The sequence below is a fragment of the Heterodontus francisci genome, chromosome 7 (genome assembly GCF_036365525.1).
Source record: "Heterodontus francisci isolate sHetFra1 chromosome 7, sHetFra1.hap1, whole genome shotgun sequence".
NCBI classification, from domain to species: Eukaryota; Metazoa; Chordata; class Chondrichthyes; order Heterodontiformes; family Heterodontidae; genus Heterodontus; species Heterodontus francisci.
In genome coordinates, this window is record NC_090377.1 from 77,499,629 (window position 1) to 77,527,419 (window position 27,791).

At 36.1% G+C, this 27,791-nt stretch overlaps 4 protein-coding genes across 4 annotated transcripts; all 4 read left to right on the top strand.

The window, feature by feature from the left end:
* The first annotated feature begins 633 nt into the window (after positions 1-633).
* On the top strand, positions 634-2,371 carry LOC137371736 (homeobox protein Hox-B13a-like). The gene is made up of 3 exons (XM_068034575.1): positions 634-1,162; positions 1,931-2,112; positions 2,282-2,371. The coding sequence occupies exons 1-3, from the start codon at positions 634-636 to the stop codon at positions 2,369-2,371; spliced, it is 801 nt and encodes a 266-aa protein (XP_067890676.1).
* A 7,874-nt stretch (positions 2,372-10,245) lies between these two features.
* Positions 10,246-11,526, top strand: LOC137372083 (homeobox protein Hox-D13). Its single transcript, XM_068035464.1, has 2 exons — positions 10,246-10,933; positions 11,276-11,526. Exons 1-2 carry the CDS (start codon positions 10,246-10,248, stop codon positions 11,524-11,526), a joined length of 939 nt encoding a protein of 312 aa, XP_067891565.1.
* Positions 11,527-17,017: 5,491 nt separating this feature from the next.
* hoxd12a (homeobox D12a) lies at positions 17,018-18,597 on the top strand. Its single transcript, XM_068034576.1, has 2 exons — positions 17,018-17,597; positions 18,359-18,597. Exons 1-2 carry the CDS (start codon positions 17,018-17,020, stop codon positions 18,595-18,597), a joined length of 819 nt encoding a protein of 272 aa, XP_067890677.1.
* Positions 18,598-25,289: 6,692 nt separating this feature from the next.
* hoxd11a (homeobox D11a) lies at positions 25,290-27,228 on the top strand. The gene is made up of 2 exons (XM_068034577.1): positions 25,290-25,947; positions 26,493-27,228. Exons 1-2 carry the CDS (start codon positions 25,290-25,292, stop codon positions 26,723-26,725), a joined length of 891 nt encoding a protein of 296 aa, XP_067890678.1. The 3' UTR covers positions 26,726-27,228.
* The last annotated feature ends 563 nt before the right edge of the window (positions 27,229-27,791 follow it).

Here is a 27,791-nt window from a genome sequence, read left to right on the forward strand (position 1 = left end):
GCGTTAAGGGTTATAGCAGGCAATAAAAGGTCCTTAAATGCTTTTTGTCTGACGCAAGTTGCAATGTCACTAAAGAGGTTTATTCCAGATTGCGGTTCACTGTTCTACTAAATTATTGCTTCATTCTGCTGCTTGGGTTTTAAAAAATGCGCGTTTACAAGTCTAGGTAACCTGCAATCAAATATTGTAAATTGAATTCACCAGAGAAAAGTCATACAAAGAAAAACTGAAAGAATCAGCTGATACAAAACTCAACATTGACCTTGAGTCAACAGTACGTTAACTATAGTACAAATGTGTCATTCTGTAATGCAGCCGTGTCCTTGACGTTTGTTCACAAAGTTTAATTTGCAAAGAGTCCACACCGTGTTTTATTTACCAACTGTAGTAGAGTTACAGCAATAAAAAGATCAGGTAGTTTGGACCAGGGTGTAGTATGTGCACCTAATGGATAGCTTAGTTCCATTTCTGGGAGGTGGAATTTAACGTATTTGCTCAGTGCCTCTCACGCATATCATTCTCAACATTTGGAACAAAGAAGAATTTACGCTGACAAGTAGCGACAGAAAACTATCAGGAATATTATATTTGTAAGTGGCTGGAGTGAACGCAATCATTTAGTGCAGTTGTAAGATGGATTCGACTTCCCTGCAGTACAAACTGACGTTAGAGACATCTAGCGATAAAACAGGAATACTGCAAGATGAAGCGCGGCCGATGGAAATTGTACCAGTACTTTCCACTAACTTTGGAATTTCTTCTGCTATGTGTCCAACGCCTTTGAAAACGACTTCAAGTGGAAGGTGCCATGGATTGTACTCCGAAGGCATTTCAACTTGTGAATCGCATGGAAGCGCAGATCGGGAGATAGTTGCTATGTCATTTGAGGCAGGTCAATTTCCTACAAACCAGCTTCAAAGTGACAGTCATATATCTTCGTTTACTAGCTACCGGCATAACCCCTGCACCAGAGGTGAATACCCTACCAACTCCTCATTTTATCAGCATTGGCCTTTAGAATATCCCCGGGCTGCACCTGTCCAGAACCAGACAGATTCCAACAATCTGGGCATGCCTGCCTTTAGCCATCCTCAGTACTGCGGAGCACCGTTTTCAGGAGGAGCACTCAACACTACAATGCCTGGTGTCCCAAGGCATTTAGGTCGGTCTAATATTCACACACCGCATGCCTGTCTCTCGCTGTTAGATACAGAGTTAATATTTGAGTTAAGGTTTTTAATGTGTTCAAAAGGCAAGATTAGTATTTCCGGGTCTTGCAGCAACACCCAGGTGATTGTATTTCATCGACTGTGGATGTTTTACCTTGACTGTGAATTATTGCGCATTTAATTTTTGCATGTAATTCTAGAAAAAACATGTCCACCAAACTTTAGGAGAGCTAAAACAGTTCGCTTTTCCTAAAGGTAGTTAGAATTCTTACGATGTATATTCAACACGAATATTTTACCTAAAGAAAGTGGTCGATGAATGTTAGTTCCTTTCCAGTCAATTGCTACATATTTATTTTTCATTGAAACATTTAGGAGATCCAATCAAAATTTACATTTCGTACACAAAATATGCAAATATAACAAAAGAAGAAGCATACCCACTTCAACTGAAAAATATTTACTTTGGAGAAAATGTATTACGTATTCAAATAAAAAGGGGAGTATGGGAACCCAAATTTTTAAATAAATACGAATACGTTTGATATTAAGTCTCGTCACTACTATGTTAATTTTTGAGGATAAATTAACTAACGTCAATTAAAATAAGCGATTGTCAACGGCACTATTTGATCTTTAGTTATCATGGGGTTTGTGTATACAAGAAGATGATACGAGTACGAAAAATACACGCTGCTGTGAATTTCAGTTATTGTGGTCGAAGTTTCAAAACATATTGATGGATATGTGTATTTCTTTAGCATTGGGATTTACATCGCAATGGTCAACATCGCAGAACTCAATACACAGACAAAGAAAAAAACGAGTCCCTTACAGCAAACAGCAAATCGCTGAGCTGGAAATGGCTTATGAAAACAATCGATTCCTCACTCCCGAAGTCCGCTTAAACATTTCGTTCAAGTTAGGCTTAACAGAAAGGCAGGTAAGAGAATCTCTTTCCAGTTTCTACAAAACAAAAGGTGAAGTCCCTGTCTGGCAATGCTATCTCTCTTAATTGTCAACAGGTGGGCGCATTTATTCTCACAGAATATTAAACCAAGTCAGTTTATATTAGCCATCTTTTCTTCTCAAGTAGTCTGTCTATTTTTCAGGTGAAAATATGGTTCCAAAACCAGCGACAGAAAGAGAAAAAGCTTCTTCGTGTACAGCAATCGATAAATCCAAGTTGCCCCGGACTCTGAAATGGAATACTTCCCCTCAAATGAAGAATGGCTTTTTGAGAGTTACAGAAGCGTGTATTCGGACATGCATTGGCAAAGTCACCTCTCTTCAAATGTATATGCACATAGGTTATTTCGCATTCTCTCTTTCAATACTGTCCTTTTGCAGCTGCACGAGTGCAAAAAGTTTTATCTTACATTATTGTCACATCTAGTTTTCTGTGTTAAATGCTATCAACGGATTGATTCTACTAAAGGTGGCAAACAAGAAATATTTATACTGTGAGCCGAATTCGATTCTTAAAGAAAATGTTCAGCTTGATTTTCTAACATGATGATGACCTGTATACCATCTATTATGTATATAACTAATTATGTTTAGGTACATAAATGATTTTCTAAATGTTAGCGTTCATGTTTAAAGAATGATAACATTAGCATAGATTGCAGAGGAAATTGCTTCATGACTAGCAAATAAAGTTGTTAATTTCAAATTTGATATAATTGTACAAAATAATTACGTTATATTTTCATAGAATTGTCAACGTTGTGAAGGCCTTACTTCCATAACACTGAATTCGAAACATTTTTCTTACCTTTTTCCCAAAAACTGATTATTTCACAGGCTTTAGTCAACCCGAATGCAATGGGAAGATGCCAACATTTATTCGTTGGATACTACAATGTGCTGATGTAACGCACTAAAACTGCAACACTACAAAATAAAATCTATGACTACATTTAGATTGTAAAATACAATGAATTACCTAGACTATTTCCTCAATGGTTCATTGTGCATTTGCTGTTCTCTTCGTGTACGCAATTTTAAATGTTAAACAGTTCCCCGTCGATTTGCCGATAACCGCACACTGGTTTCCTAAAAGAAAGGATATTTTACACTTGAACTGATGTTTCGTTGCGGGGGTCACGGAAGTCGGCAATGCTGTGATTCTGCTATGGATTATTTAGATCAAAAGAATGAACCAGTTCTTGAAAGTTTCGTGTGTAATAAGTTATAATGGAACCGAATGCATGGTTTTATTGTAGAGGTAACTGGAACATTGGTCAGCTGAACCAGCCCATAATGTTCAAGTGCAATATATTAATATCTGAGGATCTCATCTGGGTGTAATATTTGCTTATATGTGATTTCCCTATTATTCCTCTATATTTTTCCTTTATTTACGTGTTACAATGGCAATATTTTCATTGTTGCTTCAGAGTCAGAATCAGCTCGAGGGCTTGAAGCGTAAAATTAAGAAGGAAATAAACTTGCTTCCAGTTGACTCCAAATTCATTGGCACCCATTTGCTACTGTAGTGATGATTTTGTTTTGTGGTAAAAGGCAAATATCAGAAGTGCGTTTCTGCACCTCAGAGGCGCAAATCGAAGTCCCGCCTTCTATCCGTCGCCAATATAAAGAACTAAAAGCAAAAGACACAGGTGGCAAAAAAATAACATAGCCATTACGAGCAGTCCTTCAGATTCTTCCACTACATGGGATAAAACCACGTTGCCATCATATGCCTGCATAGAGATTCACCAATGATCGGGGAAGTTGCAAGGGCCAAACATATTTTGAGCGATTGTTGTACGTCTGTCAAAATTTCTTAACTACAATACGTAAGTTGGACAAGAGTCTGATATTAATTTCAAACACCACATTACGATATCTGTTGTACATAACCAAAGAAATGTCTTAAAGGTATAGCAATCTTCATAGCAATCAGACGAAAATTGTTGTAATTAGTTATTTGCAATTGAAATCAGTTGAATCAATATCTCAGATGCTACAGTTTTCAAGCACATGACTGAAGATTTAAAAAACTGGCAAATATTGTATTTGATTTTTTAAAACTTGCATTTATGTAGTGCTTTATCACTCCCAAAAGGATCTTCACGACCATCGAATTCAGTTTTGAAATGAAATCATTTTTATGTAGGCGACTAGCAGCTACTTTGGGAATAGCAATATCCAACAAACAGCAAACGAATGAATGATCAGATAATCTATATTCGCAGGTATTGGTTGAGGGAGGAATGATGGCCAGGACAGCAAGAGAACGACTTGCTTTCTTCGAATACTGCCACTGATTTTTTTTTTTGTTTTAAGTCCACCTGATTATAATCCTTTGTATGTCCACTGTTGAAACAGAAAACGTTAAGACTTATATTCTTTAAGAACATATGAATATAATCAGCATGTTAAGCAATCAGGCACAATAATTACTGTAGAACGACCCTTACAGACATATATTGAAGAACTAACAATTAAAAATATATCTTAAGAAATTTACATCTGTGCTCACTTCCCGTCAACTTTTTCATTATAGATGCCTATGTCCACCTTTATAATAGAAACTTCCAATGCAAACTTGCCGTCCAGGAATTAGACCCTCCAGCCGGTTGTGCAGGTAAGCGCCACCACTGGTGGGAAGTGGTAATCGCAGCGTGACAAGTTTGCATATTCAGTTTCATTATCAATGAGGAGATAGGCATTTTAAAATGTGTTACTTTAAAACAAAGACTGAATTAGTTCTCCACGCCTTGTTCTTATGATCCACTGCTCTTTAATACCGTTTCATTTGTTCCTGACTCCTGCTGTACAACACCAAGGGCGATAGGCGAGTAAGGTAGTGAATATATTGGTGCCAAATTTTATTCATGAACATTGCAGATCGCAGTTTCAGTAGTGAAAGATTTAACAGATACAAAGGCCTATAACATGTTGTTAACCTTATTTGCGTACTCGAATAACTATTTAAACAGTAAGGGACAATAATGGCATGTTGTCCAAACAATTGGGATTCGAGGTAAAAACAAGAAATGCTGGAACCACTCAGCAGGTCTGGCAGCATCTGTGGAAAGAGAAGCAGAGTTAACGTTTCGGGTCAGTAGTTCATTTTACATACCAAGCAATCGAATTTATTTTGTTCTGTATTATTGAGTTCTGAAGAAGGGTCACTGACCTGAAACGTTAACTCTGCTTCTCTCTCGACAGATGCTGCCAGACCTGCTGAGTATTTCCAGCATTTCTTGTTTTTATTTCAGATTTCCAGCATCCACAGTATTTTGCTTTTAATCGAATTTATTTATTCCCTATATCACTGCCGAGGGGAACAAGATATGTGGGTGGGAATCTCTTGAACATTTTATATTACAATGTTCTCCAGACCGTCCGTGTCCGTGTTTTCATTGACAAAATTCTGACATTCGTTAGAACACATTGTAAAAGTATATTTGCATACCATACTACTCTAATTCGCTTGCAGAAGGATACAGTTTGCATTTGAACTGTATTTGAACTCCAGACAATTTAACAGAATACTGTTTTCTGGTTCATTGATAGTTTATCCATGTCTTGCAAGTGAAATTCCTCTTATGCGGGATTAGTTTGGACCGGTGCAGATAAATTCATTTTTATAGGATATATAATACATAAAAAACTGAGCACCTACTAATAGTCCCCAGATAGATTATTTTGTACTCCCATGGAAGAGCTGGGATCAGAAGTTAACATCTTTTAAAATGCAATAATTTTACACGATGAATATTAACTTGACTTGTTGATTTGTGTGCATTCTCTGTCCTCACTCCAACAGACAATATGACGTATTCAGTTGTGTTTATTGTTCAAAGGAACTTTGCATTATTTCAAGAACATTTAACGACTGCTTTTGAATTATGTAAATGTTTTATTTATAAATATTGTCATATTCTCTTCAGATATGCAGGACTTTGAAACTGTTGAAATATTTGTGATGCGGTCACTACTAGTTACTTAGGACTGTGGGATCAGAGTAGAGTATCGTTCGGCGGCTTACAACGCAATAAATTACTTATGTAGTTCCTAATGGAGCATAAGCGCAAAAGGTGAGGTAGGAGACATTCACAGCATCAAGTGATTAATTGGTTGCTAATCATGTTAGATTAAATATATATTTCGTTACCCTGATTACTGCTGACAGATTAAATCCATTTTACGCCTAGGTGGATTTTACGTGCAAGGTTAATACCTCATATATCTAAAATATCACAAGTAAATTTCGATCTAGTTTTAGCAACTGTCTAGGACTTATTTTCAAGTACGGCTGGTGAGTAATATGGTTGGTTGATACTTGGACAGCTGTGGGTTTATAATACTTTGTTTCCATTTAAAAAAAAATATAGTGAGCATTTTGTGACGTGTAATCTGGTTTCATTCAGGTATTAATAACAGCCATTACATTTGACTAAAGCGACATGCTTCCGATAATGTGCATTCAAACGGGATTCATATAACCTGTAACATAGCCAGCCTCACTTTGTTAGCTGGATATATCTTTTATCAACTGATTTTAAAACTGTATCTACTGTCGTTAACTAATTTTGAAGTAGATGCTTCTGCATTATGAATATCTACTTTACTATGCTTGTAGCTCAAATTGCATTGACTTGTTTTGCACATACTATGTTACACGACCTGAGTGGTCCGCTTTAAGTTCATAGTGCAAAAAATCCAATATTGGTCACGTTTTAGAAAAGCTTCTAGTAATAATTATAAAAATATGTAACGGATTGCGCAAAAGAAAATTGTTGCTAATACGTCATAGGGAATGTTGGCAATTATTTCTGTAGTTATTAAAAGGTATAGAAAAGCATGGTCCATGTAATAGGTTTTGATCTTAAATCGAAATTATTATTATTGATGCTTCAGGGTTATGAATCGCTTCATGAGCCAAGGTCATTTAGAATAGCATCCTGCAAATATTTTTAAGCAACAAATGCTATATGTTATTTTCAGTAACTCAAATATCAGTTTGAAAATGTCAAGCAAAACGATATCAACAAGAGAAGGAGAATCAATTTTAATAATCAAAGTCAAATAAACGAAATTTTGTACAGTGAAAGAAGATTTCCCGTCACGGTTGTCCACTGGTTTCACAAAGCGACAGTGGGAAGTTTATGTTGAACTTCGCTGAAAACATAAAACAATTAAAGAAAATTGATGTGAACCAAAATAACGTTCAAATACATGCCCTCAATTTTTATGCAAATTAAATAAAGCTTCAATTCTGCTGGCTAAATGATATCAGCATATAAGAAGAAATAACATTCAAAGGAAACAATATTTGCTACCAACCTTTTCAAATAAAATGTGGAATGTCAATTGGGTCCCTGTTTTTTATTTGTTCTGGGATGCCAACAACACTGGCAAGGCCACATTTATTGCACATCCCTAGTTGCCCTGGAAGTTTGGTGTTGGGCCTTCTCCATTAGACTCTTTTTTAATCTCATTCAATTTTCTCACGAAAATGATTTTAAGGCGGGTTGAATCAGCAATCTAACGCATGCTATTAAATATAACTTAGTGTTTAATTTAACATCGCACCACAGGTATTACTGTCTTTGAAGAACGATCTGATATAATTTAGCAATAGCACACAATTTTGCAAAGCTATGTTATAATTCACAACTAACTCCAATCTTTGAAATTCTCACACAAATCCCACAGAGCTGTTGAGTTGCTTTAAACCGCTGTTTACCATCTTTCTTTCTCTCTCCTTCCCTCCCTCCCTCTCTTTCCACCTTGACCTTGGACTTCATCTACTTCCGGAAAGAACCCCTTTGTCTACATACCAGTAATGCGAACAACTTGAGACAGCGGCATGTTTTTTAAAAATCCGATCCTGTATTTTCCCGGAATTCTAAATAAAAGCGGCCATCCGAAATATGTGCTTAGCATTTTTCTCTCTTACTGACGAGAGACATCATCCACATGTTCTCAAATAAACGCGCTGTACTTATTCAAAACAGATACTCTAATAGGAAGGATAAACATTGAATTTGCTGTTTTGAAATTCTTTTTCTTCAGGTTATTTATTAAAAACGCTATTGGAACAACTTCACTAAATATAGACGAAGCGCATCAAGTCAGTGCAGAAAATGTTTGTTTAGAGAAGAAAATAAACCAAAAGATTCACAGGAATGAGTGAATGAATGTAATTTAGTGCAAAATGCGTGGGCTCCACTAGTCTATCCATATCACGGACGTTTGTAGGTAGAATCTGCTTTGTCTCTGTGAAATAGCGGCTCACATTACAGTTTTCCAGTCTTTCCTTTGACATTCTGAAAAAAATTAAGATAAAATTCAAAATGCTTGATTTGAAATTTGACATCGTTCTTATTTTGCTCGTGCACAGAATGTCGTTTTCTAGTTATTTGGAGTTTTCGATTACTGTTTGCCAAAATATTCTGATGTTTCTTTGAGTGGCGACTCGTCAACGAATTTACTTGTATGCGGACTCTGCAACTTTTAGAAAGATGTGAAAATATGTGCAGTGAAACAGTAAGATGCGCCCTCAGTTTTGCACAATATTCCACACTGAAAACCAAGTCGTAGTATCCCATCCCTTTCCATTATCCGTTTAACAACTGTAAAATGTGACTGCGACTGCTGTTGTCATGACGAACTGCAGTATATAACTTGCATCTAAATATCTCCCCAGAATGGGATTTCTTCGTTTAATAACTCACAAAATGTAATGCAATATTTGTAGCACATATTATGAGCCTTTTATTCTAAGGTAAGCTGCAAAGTATCATTCGATTTGTCTCACAAAACGTGGGTTCGCCAAATTTGAAAATGTATGTAATTGCGAACGCATTTTGGTGAAAAAATTAATACTTTTCTACATCTTATGTTATTGTTAAAATAGATTGTAGTAATTAAAATATGTTCTATTTCAAATAGCAGAGTTATCTTGTGGAATATTCATGTTTGAATCCTACGGTCCTTGACAGCAATGGAGTGAATTGAATCATACATGCGAATTATGCCGGAACGTCCAAATTCAGATATCAGATAACCAAAATCGGGCCCGTCGAAAAAAAAACGGCGTTTCCTAATTTTTGAGAACGTGGCCTCCCCCGGAATCATACATTCGTCTGTTTGACGCAAGTGATTGAAAATTCTGCCACTGACAAATAGTGATAGTTGACAATTTGGAATAATTTAGCACATTTTATGCAAAATGTAAACTAATCCCAATATGCGAAAATCTTGTGCTGAAAAGGCAGTAGGGTGGTAAAGAATAAAGAACATTGCATGCAAATCAAATGACATATCAGATATCTGCAATCTCCACATCATTTAATTTCTGCACGGGTTTTTGAAAATTTAGTATATATAAAATTTGAGCGAAAATCTATATATATGTGATTGTCTTATGAGTTGCTTAGAAAAAATGAGTGATCTTTAAAATCTATTTTGTATTTGCATACAGGATAATGCAAATAGCGTCGTTTTATATATAGAACATATATATGTTATCCCGAACGGCACATTGCTGAACAGGTTATTGCCGAGATTCTTCGTAACAATATACGAAAATGCAGACAAATGTCATCATTGTACAATTTTTTTACTGTATGATTCCGCACCAATTTGAAATGGTTATTTTGCAAAAGATGCCCAACACTTTATTTCAAAGGGAAAGCAACGCAGAATAGAACATTGAATCAAAAAATATATCATGTATGCTGCACTTATAATTTACTGATCCTACAAACTGTACAATATATTATGCAAACCATCATTATTATTAATAAATCTTAATGAAGTACGTCGGTAGGAGTATTGCTGTGGAAAACACCATCCCGTGTTTTATTTTCAATGCATAACAGTTCCTATAGTCAAATATCATGAATTAATTTTGGAAACATTAAATTGTTTTAACATCGGGAAGGGAGTGCAATGACTGCTCAAGCCAGCTTCAGTTGCTGCGTATCACGTGGCCAGAATCAACCTATCAGGTTTCACTCGGTCAGTGCACACTCTAATCAGTGAAAATAAGCACCTCTTACTCCCGAGGCTGCTTTTATAAAGCAGTACTTAGTTTGCAGTGGGTCGTGATATGACAGCTTCTTTTCTTTCAGCCCCTTGGAGGACTGATACAATCAGGTACCTAGACAACAAAAACAACATATCTAACTCGGAGATGGAAGGACTGGGAGGGAACGTCCCTTCAAATCAATGCAGGAATTTTCTGTCTCCCTCTGCATTTGGAGCTCATCACAACTCTTTATCCTCGGGTCCTGCTTACACCGTCGGAGATCGAACGCATTCTGTCATTTCTGAATCTGCTAAGCAATGCAGCCCATGCCCTGCTCCGACAAGCCCTCCAAACCCAGCGATCAGTTACGGCTATCATTTTGGAAGCAGCTATTACAGTTGTCGAAATGTTGGCATTCAACAAACTGGACTGAAATCTGGTGCTCATGCATCTCTAGCCGGTTATCCAGTGGACAAATACATGGACGTTTCGAGTTTGACTAATACTCCTGTCCCCACTGACGAGGTGTCAGCCAGGGCGAAAGAATTTGCTTTTTATCAGAGCTACCCTAATCCATACCAACGGGTCTCTGGTTATTTGGACGTCCCAGTAGTCCCTACAATAAGCGGCCACGGAGAGCCAAGGCATGAAGCCTTAATATCCATGGAGGGCTATCAGCCTTGGACATTTGCTAATAGCTGGAACGGTCAAGTGTATTGTCCTAAAGATCAGACACAAACTCCACATTTTTGGAAATCGCCTCTTTCAGGTATCATGAAATCATTTTTACTGAAAAACGGTACGATTACTTTAAATGTAAAGTAAATAAATTAAATCCACGTTCCTTTGGTTTAGTACTGTCAGGCATTCTTTAGTCTTTTAATTTACTATATTTCAAACGAATAATATGTGGAACACAGAATAACCATGTATTAGAATTAATGTGCGGAAATGTTGGATTAATCGTATGCCTAATTGTCTCAAATGATTCACTAAAATTATGTTTAAAAAGCCAGACGAATGGGTTGTCAATTTTCTTTATATTTTTAACACCCTTTGAACTGCTGCTACTTGAAGTTTACGTTCTTATAATTTGCATTTTCCCCCTCAGGAGATGTGATGCACAATCAGACTGATATAAACATTTACAGACGAGGGAGGAAGAAAAGGGTTCCTTATACGAAAACCCAGCTTAAAGAACTCGAGCGAGAATACGCCACAAACAAATTTATAACCAAGGAAAAAAGACGAAGGATATCAACAGCCACCAACCTTACCGAAAGACAAGTCACCATCTGGTTTCAGAATAGAAGAGTCAAGGAGAAAAAAGTGGTTTCCAAAGTCAAAGAAAATATACCTTGATATTGCAGACAACAGTAACCAATATTGGCGCATTGCAAATTATATGTGATGGACTTCCTTTTAGAAAAGGAAACTAAATGAATGTGGGAGGAGTTCAAGCCACATCTTCGGATTTACAGAGAAAATCTTACAATGACCATTTCCACGCAATGTTGTGCAAAATTTTGCTAAAATATTTGATGTGACTTCATCACCACATTCAAAGAAATGAGGTACTCTTAAGAGAGTGAACAATTCCACATTCACACACTTGTATTCTGTTACCGTGCTGGATTATTTTCACGTGTGACATTGCAAATATTGCTGCAAAGTAATGCTTAGTTCATTCTTAATTAAATTGTTCGTGGGTTCAGCTGGAGGTTTTGCAATACGCAGGAAAAATGGCGACTACAACTGATAACACATTCAAAGCCAAAAATTGACATTAAGTAAAACGTATTTATAACTTTCTTAATGCAAAGCGATTTTTATTTAACATTTAAGTTTTTAGTCATGCTTTGCAAGAGGTACCATGGCTGCATTGCGAATGGGTTCTAATGCTAATCATATATACTAGCAACAAAATCCATTCTGTTGTGAATGATTGAAAATATAATGCTTAAGTGCTATTTTACGTCAGTGCCAGTTAGAAATTATTTGCAAGTGGGATAGTTACAGATTAACTGCGGTACAATCCCATAAGATATTTTATCATATTAATCGGCAGCGAATTTACAATCATTTTCAAAATAAATTATTTAGTGTATATACCGAAAGGACCTTCTGTTTACTCACTCCAGAAAGTTCTACAATAAAATGTTGTCCTAAGCAAATGTAAACATTAAACATAAATTTCAGTCTCAAGTGAAATGCCTGTCAAATTTAAAATGTCCTTAAAAGTTATGAGTTAAAATATGAAAATCTATGTTTCTGCATTTTGAATCTTTTGTTCATTTAAAACTGTTATTTTCAAAACAAATGCTAATATATTTGAAAGTCCCATGGTCGTTTTGAATGCGGTGCCTTTAATTGAAATATTTACAGCTGTTTTCTAATTAGTAAGTTGTTGTGCTGTATACTTAAATTGCTTCATTATTGTAATCATGATAACTATACGACTAAAATAGTGGGGAAGTTTGGCATTATTTCTATATTTTATGTACATTTTAACGCAAGCATTTGCTCATTTTTGTCCATCATTTCTCTGCCCAGGATGAGTTAAATGTGAACTCGGGTGGTTTTCTTACTTTGATTTATGCCGTGTAAAATATTAAAACAAATCACACTTTAACTGCCTCCAAGTTTTATATTTCTTGTAAATGAATTAAATATATTTTGTTTTGTCACATCGCCACATTCTATCTTAAGCTGTATAGCATTTACACGAATGCGTCTCTAATTTACGCACGTACATAATTCGCCTTAGTGTTAGGGTATTTTGGGGCGAAAGTACAAACTCTAAACACCATAATAATAAATAAGCATTACGGATTTAATAAACTGCAAGAAGCTGTAAATGTTCGTCTTAAAATAAATTATTTTATTAAAAAAAAGAACGTATTGATCCAGTATTAACTTGCTGCGCATTTTGTAAATATATATTAAACTATTTGAAGGACACATGGTTTCTAAGTTGTTGCGCTTTACAACAAATTATGAGCAAGCCAAATTACACACCGAAAATTGATCATGCAATGAGTAAAATTCCAAACAGTGTCGAAGCCACAAGAATACAAACATCTGATTTTGAAAACGTCTTGCCAGGATTGATGCCAGATCGATGCCATTACCTCACTTTCTCTTGTACAGGTTCAACCATTATAGGATTGAGTTAATTTCACATAACTATTCCAACTTTTTGTAAGGTTTGCCACAAAGAGTTACTAGTAGGTAAGTAAACTACTTGGCACACAGTACCAGTTAATTATCAGAAGCAAGTAATTTGAAGAGATGCACGATAAAATATGTCCTATAAAACGTCTTTTCGATTATTAAATACAATTAAACGTGTAAACAATCGATCTAATTCCTTTTTATCTTAAACTTAAATTGAGTCATTTAGTGGGCTACCCTGTAATCTTCGCACAGATGTTTAAAGTAAACAGCTATTGTACTATCCCAGTCGGCGACGGTGCGTAAATAAAATAAAACAAGATAATATGGTTAACATGTTCATAACAGAATGAATGTAGCCTGGATTTGTAATGCCTTTTTAATGGAAAATATTGCAGGGATAAGGTAGTTGGGGAGAGAAATCAGTTCCTAATTTTTTAAATAGAAATATTAAGTGATGAAGTTTAGAATTAAGCTAAGTGAGATTGACTGCATTTATATGAGCATGAACTTAGTAGGTGATAATGCTCCTGACCCTGCCATCTTTATTTACCAGCTGCTAACACTTTCTAACATATTCCTGTGCATTGGGATAAATTCTGTTCGTCAGCCTCAGAAGAAAATTGGAAAGAATTATGATATATTAAGTTAAATTAAAACTTCATATTTAACGACTTTCATTAAATTTGCAGGAGCTCCGTGATATTAAGATACATTTTTGGAAGGATATTAAGCGCTCTGACGTCAAATTTCTATTTACCATTGACCTTGACTATCGTTATAGTCTTTGACCTTGACTTTATTTAGCATCATGAATAATAAGGATTGCCCTGATCGCAGAGCTAGTTCGCCATCTGCTGGATATTCCGCTGTAAAACACGAAGCAACACAAAACTGTTACTGCCGAAACGCGGGCCACAAGATGGTCGTTCGTAGTTTACGCTGCAAACCAGTGTCAGAAATAATAATTAGGCCACAGTGTTTTCTTTCAAGATCTTATTGAAAGGTTATATTGGCAACTTAGCAGCAGTGCGTATGTTTTTCTTTCAAGAAAAGCGCGATAAAGTTAAGTATTTCCGTTCAAACTATGTAAACTTTGCGAATGCCGGTGTTCAACTTGTTAATAATCTGGAGTTTAAAATTTTACGTAATTTAAATTTAATGTATTTTCACGAACTTATACATCAAGTTGTATTTTCTACATGGTAGTTTATTTAGTGTTCACAGTCCGGATAACCAAGCACATCACGGCATTGGAGTTAAATTGTAAACAAAAGAATGTAGGTGAATTAGCGTTACTACTAGCCTCTGTGAAATATATAACATATAAATTGCTCGACTGTAGTTTGTTCAGTATGTTCGCATATTAGTTACGATAGAATTTCCCAGAAACTGTATTTAAATGATATTCGTGGTCAAATGAGAGTTTTGAGAAAACGTCGCTAACAATACAGCAGCGTTTGTTATGTTAGGTGTAAAGTGAGGATTCTTCACCCAATTTCCTTTCTTGGTTACATTTGTTCTAATGAAAACTGAAATTGTGCCCGATGTGATACTAATTTCAAACTGAGGTGGTTCTTCATTCGAAAACATTTTGCACTAAAACGAAGTTAACATCTTTTTCTAAAAAAAATGGCGATTTGATTTAATCGACATTGACCTTGAACTGAGTAGTTGCATTTTTTTTTGGAGTCATTTCGAGTTTTTGTAAAAATTTTAAGGTAGAGGCCCGCCTTGGGTAAAGCGCCCTTGTTCACAATTGCGCTTGGATTTTAAAGTGTTACTAAAGAAACCCGGTTCGGCATTTTTAGGGCATCGTGAGACCATAAAAGGGACAGAGGACAAAGTAGTTTTTCTTTCCGGTGAGGATGTGGTGGCGATATCTGCTTTGATTTTACTGCACGTGAATGTAACGGAAAGGGTCAATTCGTGTCAAATTGTAAACAAATAAATATATACATTCGAGGGCAAGGTAAGTAGTTAACTTATAGACCACGAATTATTAACAGTAGAGACAAAATATTTAAATATATTTCTGCAGTTGGTACAACGCTAGAATAAATCGGATTTTTTACTTTAGGCGCCAAGCCTGAATTTTAATCATCTAAAATCATATCTTACCTCAGAATTATATGCATAGTTCAATAAGGTAGACGCATTATGTTTAATATTTTATTCAATTTATTTTGCTATCGATAAAATTGAGCACCATTGTTAATGTTAAATGTTGAATTAATAACAGCCATGTTAATCTCTTAATCGTTGGCAGATTTGATACATTGCGCATAGGTTTGTAAATTCTGCTTAAAATAAATTTCTAAAAATTCTAAAGAGAGCGGATGCACGAGAGCGATGCGGTTTTTTTGGCTTTGATACAAGCGTTGCAAATATTGGTATTTACTCCAACAATTTCAACATTTTCTTTGTCTAAGTATAAAATAAGGGTTTGCGGTGCTCTAATGAGAGGCAGCATTCTTAGGAAATCTTTAATTTTGTAGTCAAATAAATTAAGGGAGGCCACCACCAATCTACTGGATTTACTGAAATCTGCGTATTATAAACAAAGATTCACAACCGAATTTAACCTCAACATTTCCACTTGCAGCGGCACATGTTAAACACAATAGAACTGCGCAAAATTATTCTACTCAAATATGAACACACTAAGAACTGGCCCATTTTAGTCTCCGCCTAATATTACAAGCACACTTTAATCAACGTGCTGAAATGTTATCAAAAATGTCTTAGGTAATTGAATTCAGCCAGAAAGTTAGAATATGGCCATCATTTCCATTACAGTAAAAGCAACGCTGATGTAGGATATTATTTAATTTTATGAATGCGTATTTTTGAGAAAAATCGAATGAGTCTTATTGCATTACATTCAGTACATTTGCTGAGTTATCCGATTTTTAAAACGTCCCTTAACTAGTTAGACACGAAATACATTTTCTAAACTCTTTAGGTAATTTGCACTCGCGTTCATGTGTTTGGTTTTGAAACATAGTCACCGCTACCATCATATTAGTCTATATTGTTAACAAAAATAAAATATATAGAAAGCGTGCCTAAAATATATAGAAAGCGTTAAACATAAATATCATCACAGCAAATGTTGCTGCCCCAAATAAATATTCGCTGTTATATAGCTAAAGGTAATACGATGAAATATAAAAAGTCTGTGACATTTTTAATGAATATTTTTATTCGACGTAATGCATCATATCGATTTTAGGTTTTCAAGAATTATTGAAATTGGGTTGATATAATCAAGGGCATGTATGAGCATTTCGGGGCATTTAAAAGTTTATTAATCAAAAAATAATACGTGACAAAGCGAGCGTTTAATCCGTGTAGGGTATGTGAAATGTTCGGAGATCTATTGGAACTGTGTGTCTAATTTATTTTGTTGGAACAGTTTTTCTGTATTATATATGCATCCTGTTGACTTCAGCGAGTTGCGTCGCTTTAACAGCCGATGAGTGGAAATGAAGGTGCACATGTACGTGTACTTGGACATTTCAGATGTGAGTTGGAGCGGGACGGAGGCGGTTCCAGAAAAAAAAGCTGTTTCCTCTTGTCTTGTGACCATCACGGAGCCAATCAGCGAGCGCCTTTCGTTTATCTCTGTCTGGAAGCTAAATAGGGGACAGAGAGGATCTGATCGCGCTCCTCGGAAATGTGCGAGCACAATCTGCTAAATTCAGGCTATGTCGGCTCCCTGTTAAATTTTACCAGTCCGGAGCCCTTCTACTTCGCCAACCTGCGTCCAAATGGGACTCAACTGGCAACTCTGTCGCCAGCACTCTCCTATACCCGCAGGGATGTGTGCTCGCTCCCGTGGACTTCGAGTCCATGCGCATCGCCGCCGCAGAGCCGCGCCTTTAGTGGCTACTCTCAGTCCTACCTCAGCAACTCAGTCTCCATCAGCATCAATAGGCATGTATCAGACAAGGCAGCAGCCGGCGAAGAGCCTAACAAATACTACTTCCAAGACAGCAGCCGGAAAGTGGAGGAGAGATGCAGACACAATCAGTCTTATCCAAGTGATGCCAGCATCCCCTCTTCAGTCAACATCAATCCTGCCAAGTACGAGTACCCAAACGTGGAAACATCTCTGCATGGCTCGTCATTACATAACCAAGGCTTTGAATTGAATTCCAACTCTCCCACTGTAAATGATGGCATCAAGCAAAGTGTGAGCCTCAGTATGTCATTACAGTCATCAGTAACGCCAGTATGCAACAGATCCTCCGATGGTATAGTATGAGTGCAATATTAAGGCGATGATCATTTGAAAATTGCAATATCCCTCTTTTCCAAAAGTGCTACCTGTCACCTTCACGTGAATTTCATATATTGAACATCAAACAGCGATCCCGGAACACAAGCTTATTGCAATCAGAACCATCAGGAAATTAATTACTATAATTACAACAATGATTAAGACGAGATAATAAAACACAATGAAACTGAAAGCATGGCAGCAGTCCATGGTGATAGATGAAATTATTTTAAAATTAAATTAAACTTTAAATTAAATTTACAACGTTAAATACTCCAGTTTAAGTTTTGGCTAACATTTAAATGATGACAAAATGGTAATTGTTTACTGAATTTTTCGCCATTCTATTATGAAGCCAATTTTCCAGGGAGAGTCCTTTGCTAGAATTTATAATTTGGCGAGTTTTCTGCGGCAATGACTACAGAATATTCAGATGCTTGAATGCCTAATTTGAATAATTTATCTGTGCTATTTGGCTAACTTCTCGTTTAATGTATCTGTTTACCAATGGTGTTTTTTATTTATAAAAACCAAGTGTCACAAAAATAGAGAATGTTGTATTATTTTGTCGAAGTTTCAACATAATTTCTAAAAGAGAAACAATCTGAATCTTGCAACGTTACAAAGTTATTCTATGAAGGAACAAAGCATACTGAAAATTTAAATCATTTTGGAATGGAAGGGGTGGTGAAATGTTTCAATTACTTAAGCCTTTTTTTCAACTTCCATCTGCAGGGCTGCCCTGGTGTCCAACCCAAGTGAGGTCAAGGAGGAAACGCAAGCCGTACACAAAGCAACAAATAGCTGAACTTGAAAATGAATTTCTGGCGAATGAGTTTATCAATCGACAGAAGCGGAAAGAGTTGTCCGATAGACTGAATCTGAGCGACCAACAAGTAAAAATCTGGTTTCAAAACCGACGTATGAAAAAGAAAAGACTTGTAATGCGCGAACAAACGCTCTCACTCTTTTAGGCCAAAGTAAAGTTCAAATGTGAGTTTCAAGGTCGTGAATTGAACTTTTTATGGTAATTAAGCTCGCTTGCAGAAAGCATGTAGATCAAGAATATCCATTGTTTTAATGGATAGGTGCTCCTTTGATGTGCTGTCATATAAAACGGCATTCTAACATTACATTGCCACTACCACTAGTCCAGGGCGTGTTGGTTTAGTTAAACATCAGCAACATACAGGGACTCAGATGCAAACTACGGATACCTCGTGAACATTTGCTATAGCAGGAAATTGGTCGCAAGGCACAAATTTGACGTCTTGTGGTCTGAACTTTGCTGTCCGCGGATAACGTCTTGTCAACATTTATTGGTTTCAAAGACATTTGTAATTGCTTTATTTCCTCGGTTTGTTTAAATTGCCACATGACTGTCCATTCGAGTAACAAGCAGATATTCTGCATTTTGAGAATGTAAGTACGACAGATAATTAGAATGGAACATTCGAATTTTAATCTTAAATATATAAATGTTATGCATGCACTCTACCTATGTAAATTGAGTTCTAATAAAACGAATTACGAAGCAATTTTTCGGTTGTATGTACAACTCATGTTTTGTAATCGTGCTGTGAAGCTGGAGCCGGCAAATGGGTTAATTCAAAAGTGCATGAAGATCTGCTAAGGATGTATACCTATCAGGACTATTACATTTGCTTTTGGAAGGCTATGCGTTTACGCGATAAGTGATAACGGTGTGTGTGAATTTTAATTGGACCAAAGGAAATGTGCTAGCATTATCCAAGTTCTGTTACTGACTTCAGTATAGTTGGCGCTCAGCTGTTTTCAAAGCTGCAACGACCTCGGCTTCATAATTCAGAGTTGCCCTGCTGAAATTACACTTGTTTGCGGTGCATAGAATAAAATAAATAAGCAACGGTGCCAGGAATTAAAAATAATAAATAAAACACACGGGTGATAAACTGTTATGAAATTGTACTTTTCTTGGGCCCTTTAAAGGCCCATATTGAGCAAAATAAAAATAAACACGCCTCATTTTTTTCTACAATTGGTTATTGCAGTTATTTCACTCGAGTAACATTTATTGACCGCCTAATTTCTGATTAAGTTTCGATATTTAGACACCAGCGGTTAATTCAGAACGCGTTATATCCGCCGGATGCATGAGTTACATAATTGGAAATATGAATTGCCATATAGACACATTACAGAGTACAGAATTTTGTAACTAATTGCTTTTAAATGATCGCATTATTGTTGGAACAATATTGACTGATCACGGTGCACACGAACTAATTTTCGTCAATTTCCTATTGGATGTAGAGTTTGCCCATTTAATTAGGCTTTTAACTGTTAAAATTTTCGCTGGTTTCTGGAAATTCGGGGCATGATGAACGACAAAATTTAAGGAGATCGAATCCAAATTAAATGAGACAAATATTTCTCTTCAGTTGTGTTCTTATACACCAATATTAAAGCGAAACCAGTGCCCCAGTAGAAACGGCACAATACAGAAAAGCATCTCTTTCACTTTTATTCTACTGGATTCTGATTCTGTAGCAAGTCATCTAACTCTGTCGTTTGAGCATTGTTAGCTACCCCTTCCTACTTTTACTTATGGCTCACCGCTATTTTATTCGGAGCAAAATAGTAATGTGCCCCTCTAGGTAAGTCGTGTCCAGTAATTTATAATAATTCACATTCTTAATCCCCAGAAAGAGTAAGCGACCAGAGTGCAAAAATTTAAAGGCCAACTTTTACAATAATTTTACAATAATGTAGAATTAAATCAGCTAATCTTTGCTGCAATTTGAATATGATTTGACCTGGGTGTAGGGCGACACGTACTTGTTTTACTCGAAACGAGTATGTGACTGTTATTCTTTCGTTTCATACATGTTGACGCCGATTCAAATCGCCATTGAAGCACATTTTTCATCGAACGGTTCAGAACTATAGAAATAATGTTTGGATTTTAGGGAATAGAGTCAAGTGCTATCAACCCCTTTTGATAATTATTAATTCACTTTCCTTATATGGCAATGTCATGGTCGGGCCCTACTTAGTTCATTTTTTGATTTGACGGCTTCAAAGATTTTTAATTCATTTAAAATTATAAAATTATGTTTTGACGTGAATTATGCGTATTAAAATGAGATTTGATAGAGAAGGTCTTTGTACGGGCAGTTAGCAGACGATGCAAACGAGAATGAATGAGTTGCAGTCACTTCGCTTCTCATTCTAGCAAATCAGGACGTGGGTGGGCAGAAAACAGCCAGTTACTTCTAACCCCGCCATTTGTCTGGACTCCCATCAATTAAACATGCACCGTGCGATTTCATGAACTTTTTAAGCGGCTTTATTGAAATATATCAACGCAAATAAATATTCTCTGATTAAATGTAATTAAATATTTCATTCTGGGTATTTTACCGACAGTAACCTTTTGGGATTCATCAGCAAATTTTCATGGGCCTTAAATATGTCTAGATAATACATCGACAATTAAGTCTTGGAGCAATGTTATGAAATTCAGAGAGGTTTTTTCAGGCAAAGTATGCAAATACGACTTGCGCTGAAAACAGTGCACGCACATATTTTAAATTATTTTAGCGGCATTAACTTGATCCGAGGTTGGCATTCAATTATTTGCCAGTGTCAAAGCGACTTTTCATGTCCTTAGTCTCTGGGCGTCATGTTTGTATCAAGTCAATGAAAGAAATGTAGATGTCTGCAGCCCAGCTGTTACATATAATTGCACTTTCCTGCATTAATTATGGCAATGAAAAGAAATGTTACTATTATTGTCGAGGCTTTTTTACATTTCAGAAAGGCAGGTGTTATGGGAAAGAATACCTAAACTAGGCTACTCTGAAGTGGAGGTTACTCCATTACCACTTGATGCAAATATTCAAAAGTTCCATCAAATTCCATTGCACTAGGGTTGTAAACTTTTGCGTGAAAATGCAAGTACTTCTACTAATAAATACTATTCAAACGATTGCGTGCAGTACTTAACATTGCACCCGTTTTAGAAAGTTAAAGTAGAATTAGCGTAAATGTGTATTTCGAATCTATCGAATTTGGTGAGCTCGTTTGAGAAACACTGCCATTTAATAAAAACGCCATGTAGGTCAGCAGGATGAACGACATCAGCAAGAGCCACCTTAGAAAATAATTCCAAATAAATACAGCCACCAATTCACCGGAAATTAAGTATGCCAAACCAGTCTCGAGTTGGTCCTTCATATTTTAATTCATATTCATCTATATGCAAAGCTATATTTCAAAATCAAGGAAGCCATGCATTCGCTAATATTGAAAACGTTACCGTTATTAGCGTGATTATACTTCTAGTTCAAATATTAATTGAAAAGCATACCGAGACCCCAGTATTTCGGCATTGTGAATTGACTTTCAAATTGAATTAGAAACAGACGAAAATGACCATCGCTATGCTCTTCTAACGGCTGCTGTTGCTCTTTGGAGATGATTAGTCCTGAGCGTGGTGCTGAATTTCTGAATGCCTTCCTTACGTATTATGCCGCGAGTGCAAATAAATGTGGCACATCATTCCAGACTGATATTTACATTAATTTATTGGATAATTGCAACTAATACAAATTACTATAGCACCAAAACGTACTGTTGTAACAAGGTTAACGTATTTGCAATAGTATAACCCAGAGCTTTGGAAATTTGTCCGACATTACGTCGAATTGCTCAGAATCTCTTTTTCATCTCACTTTTATGGGTCGAGCTGCCAGACGGTGTCTGTACATGTTCTCCAGATACTGGGGGCGCCATAACAAAGTTAAGGTCAAGTTAGTGTCTCTTTTTGGTTTGCACAAGTCTAACATACCTACCGATCGTAGACTTTGCTTGACTAATGAGTTTTTTTCACATTCGAAATACTTAATGTTGCGTGCAGTGCAAAGAAAAACAAAGAAGGCGCTAATATTTTGCCTGGAACGTCAACGTGAAACAACAGATCGTCGACTTGAAGAATTGCGTAAGAAAAAATACCTCCGACGAACTTGCTTCGTACATCGCCTTTTGTTCCATGTATGTAAGAGAATAACGATCCTAACTTATATACTATAAAACACTTAGCTTGCTATACCAGAATCGCCTTTGATTCCTCATCGACGTTAAGCAGCTTGTTCGGTATTTGTCCACATTTAGTATTCAAAACATGCCGAACTGGTCATCTGAACACGAGACGAGAACAAAGGACACTTTTAATTCCCTTTCTATTTACAGCTATTGCCACAGTATTGAACCGAATCTTTTAGCACCATTGACTAATGTTATTTGATTGCCTAGTTTGTACTAGTACGTATCTTTGTAGCCGTTAATGCTTGGAAATTACATCGAGGCCATTGCCAGTACATTTACGTTTTACAGCTAATATAAGGAATAACGAACGTCTTATTATAACCAGCATCTAATTAAGTGAATTCTATAGTCTATGAACTGAACATACAACGATTATGTTTTTATTAATTATACAAAGGAAATGTTACAAAGGAAATTCAAGAAGAAAATTTTTTAAATGCATCAATATTTATAAGCTAGGGGGCTCGCATTTCAAATTATTGTGCAGGAATAATGCTCGACACGCTGAACACAATTTAATGCGGGTTTACCTTATTTTGCTGTATCACTGACCACCGACGACACGATAGATCACTCAGCTGTGTTACATTAAGATATTTCATTTTTTGATTTAATTCGAGGTTAATTATCATTATTATTTTACAACAAACAAGCAAAGGCAACACTGCGTTTCAGTTCTCACTAATTAAAACGATGCAATGCCGCATATTTTATGCTGACATCTACCGGACGTCACATTTTATAAATGCGTGTTCAAGTTTGATGGAGCAAATGCAGCAAACGAATAGAAATTCAGCACATTTGCGGCTTTCAAATCTTTACTTTTGAATCCATATTTTAGGAAAATTATTCTACAACCAAAAAATTGCTTCTTCCAGAATCAACACCATATACGTTTTCATTATGTGGAACTTGGGGGTTTCTCCTCAGATTACTCATGTTTATTGTATAGAATCTTCATCTAATTGGTAGATACAGACATAATAAATTATATATTTCAATCTGGCCAAAGTAAACAAATATTGATCATACCCAGCGTGCTGCTTGGTCGTACGGGGAAAAAATGTTGCTCAAATGACATGTAATATTTAATGAGTATATAAAAGTAAATTGGAACAAGAGTAGAATTTTCCCCATAATTGAATATGATTTTTTTTCCTCCGTGGAGCTCTTTTTTCCCCCCTTAAATCAATTCGGATTTGACAGTTGCATGTAACGATTCGCTTGTAAGACTTTCGCTTTTCTGGTCTTCGCATAAATGGGCAGATTACAGACAAAATTTGCAGATTCAAGCACTTTTCAAATAAGAAGCTCACGTTCATGCAAATCAGCCTACTTTATTAGATTTAATATATTAGGTTCTGCGAATGAGGAAGATTACGGAATAACTCAGCAATATGCCTGTTTTAATTCTCAGATTACTGAAATCACTTTCCAGCTTCCAAACACAAGTTTTTATTTTTAGTTATGTATTTTTTAACTTATGCAAATTCGGAATATGAACTTTTGAAATTACAGTGAGAATTTTACACATTGAGCAAACCTTTTTGTTAGGAATAATCTAAATATTGTAGTACAACCATAGGTTAATGTTAGTACAAAAGTGGTGCTGCAGTTCTCAAGGCACTAAAGTTCAAAATCGTTTTTAATTTGCATATTTACGATTTATATTGCAGATAGCGTTAAATTCACATGGCCGTTGGGTCGTTATTTTGCCAAAAATAAACAATAATATATATGTACTCCAAGTACGAGCGTAAGTTTTCAAAGAAGAAAAATCGTTTAAGGATGTAACGTAATAAACTAAAAATTAGGGAATGGCTTTACTATTTGCATATTCTTGGCAATAGGATATGCCAAACTCGATATTATAAAACGAAGGCAAAGGCTGGAAACCACTAGCTTCAAAATGCAGAAGTGAATAGTGCTGTGTTGGTCCTTTACTTTAAAAGACATATTCTACTTAAGTTCCTTACATAGAGACATATAATGAAAATTCTATTACCACGTCAATCCGACCTTGAAGTAGAGTTTAGACTGCATCTTGTAATTCGGTTCGCCACCACAAAGTAGCTTGGAAATCCACTTTGTTACTCATGATATACTTAGTATAAATAAGTGTATATATTTTAAAATGTAATAATTTGCATTCTGCCTCTTTGGCAGAATATGGTTTAATATTATGCACATGAACTCAACAGTAAATGAAACAACGCTGATGTTTTTGAAGTTTCCAAATATAGAAAGGTATCTGTGACAGACTGTGATGTGTAAACTAAATTACTTGTTATAGTGTTTGCTTTATCCTTAGCCAGAGGACAAATCCTTGGCACTGGGAACCAAACGCATCTACCTTGCATCGCCTGAAAGCCGATAGGCTAATTTCGAGAGTATTACCTTCGAGTTCCTAAGGATGGATCTTAATGACCAAAACTGATATATGGTAATTTCTACATTGGATCACATGACTCGTTTACCCTTAGAATCAATCAAGATGAATTGCACGTCAGCTTGCGTTCCTATTTTTTTTTCTTTCGCAGACCCTGTTCATACGCTTTTAGAGTAGAATAGATGGAGCATGTTTAACATCATCAATCCTGATAATTCGCCCTCGCAACTCCGAAAACGAAATATGACAGAGTTTGAAGACCGTAGTAGCTGCACTTCGAGTATGTATCTACCCAGCTGCACATACTATGTTTCAGCCCCAGATTTCTCGTCGGTGTCAACGTTTTTACCGCCGACTACATCTTGCCAAATGACATTTCCTTACTCCTCTAATTTAGCCCAGGTTCAACCTGTCCGAGAACTGTCGTTCAGAGACTACGGGTTAGAACATCCGACTAAATGGCATTACAGGAGCAACTATGCTCCTTATTGCTCTGCAGAAGAAATAATGCATAGGGACTATATCCAACCACCGACCAGGACGGGAATGCTGTTTAAAAATGATACTGTATACAGTCAGCGTGGAAGCTCAAATCCATCTTGCAATTTCTATACCACAGTTGGCAGGAATGGAATACTTCCCCAAGGTTTTGATCAGTTTTTTGAGACAGCCTATGGGATTTCTGACTCTTCTAATTATGAACAGTTGACCGAAAAGTCCGTGTCTACGTGCCAGAGTATCACAGCATCTGAAAAAGTTTCTTCAGGCCAGGAGAAAGAAAGTGCAACCGAAAAGAGCACCGTCGAGTCCTCCGGTACCAGTGCGACCGAAAAAAACAGCCTATCCAGTAAGCCGGGGTTAGAATACAGGGCCAACACATTTTGTCACACAGATTTTATGTGAAATTTTATAAGCAGACGAAGGATTTTATATACCCTATAAGATCTGCTTTAAAGTTGTAAAGGTTGTTTACGACGGGAAATCAATTTAGGTGGGCTTTTTGAATATGAAAAATCACGAATAGTCGATTTTAACTTTCTACCATGAATTCAGTAATGTCATTGCAATTTTAATGGTGGGGTTTTCTGTTTCTATTCATTGCCAATACTTTTCTTTCATACCAACAATGTGAGGTTTTATTCATGATAGTTTTCTGCGATTGTTGCTTTCCATATAAATAAAAACAAAATCAAACTTCGTAAAGAAAAGTAATCGACCATATTCAATAAAAAAAACTTCATGAAGAAATAATAAGTGTTTTCAGGATATATTGGATAAGTCGAATCATGAACGTTATTTATATCGTTCCGTGTTGAGTTTAAGGACAAGAAATTAAGAATACGTCTGTTGGTATATGATATTTTGTAACTTTTTAAAACATATTTCCACCAGCTGCTCTGCGATGCAGAAAGAAAAGATGTCCTTATACCAAATATCAAATCCGGGAACTTGAACGAGAATTTTTCTTCAATGTCTACATAAACAAAGAAAAACGTTTGCAGTTGTCGAGAATGTTGAACCTCACCGACCGACAAGTGAAAATTTGGTTCCAGAATCGAAGAATGAAAGAAAAGAAACTTAGCAGAGACCGTCTGCACTTTTTTACTGGCAACCCTTTATTGTGACTATGATATAACTTTGCTGGATTCTCTTCGACCAAATCCGCATTGCCTTAGTCAGTATTTATTTACAGAAGGAGTAACTGCAAGTATGAGAGAACTGTTTTGTTGTTCTTATGTGGAAACCAGACAGTCCTTATTAAATCGACGTAGAATCGGATTTGAGGTGACACGTTTATGCAGGAAACAGGGCCGTAATGTTTATTAGGGAACATTCTTACCTCAACATTTGTGTTATTCGGTTCCAACGGAAGAGGCTTGATGCTGCGGGATATTCAAGGCAAAAAAAAAGTATGCTCATTTTAAACAATAAATCGGGGTAGCAGAGAAATGGAAACAACGGTTCGTTCACAGCGACAGGTCAATCAGATAATATTGTACTTTCTATTTTTGTGTTTAGTCATTGCATAGACAGACTAACCATAATTGCTCAAGTTGTCTGTATTCCCATGAAAAGAAAAAATGCATATTTATTATTTTACTTTTTACATTGTATTTCATCAGTTAACTAAAACATACCGTAGCTAGAGATGTAATGCTAATAATTCTGTTTTAAGGTTATAAACTAGTTGACATTTCATGGTAAATGCATGTATTAGAATGTGTTTTTGTCTCAAATGAATAAAAGCCTTTTATGATATCTTATAAATAAAGCTTTTTTTTAAAAAAAAACAGACTATTTGAGTATACTTAAGCAGACCTGATACAGAATGTCACCATTCGCTTCAAAAGATACAAATATTTTTCAGCTCTGAAATACAGTGCAAACATTGCAATTTAATGTATAAAAGGCAAAGTAATGAGGATGTTGGAAATCTGAAATATAACAGATGCTGCCCGATCTGCTGAGTATCTCCAGCATTTCCTACAGTTTGCTGCCCGGCTCATGAATTGTGCGTCTCTGTGAATGTTTCTGTTTAAAAAGATAAGCCGAACGTTGACCTGGTATTTGCCTATAAACATGACGGTTAATTGCATTTTTTACGTATTTCAATTAAACACATTTATATCTGGGCAATTAATTAACCAATCTATTTCGATTGTATGGTAACAAAAAAGACTTTGGTGACGT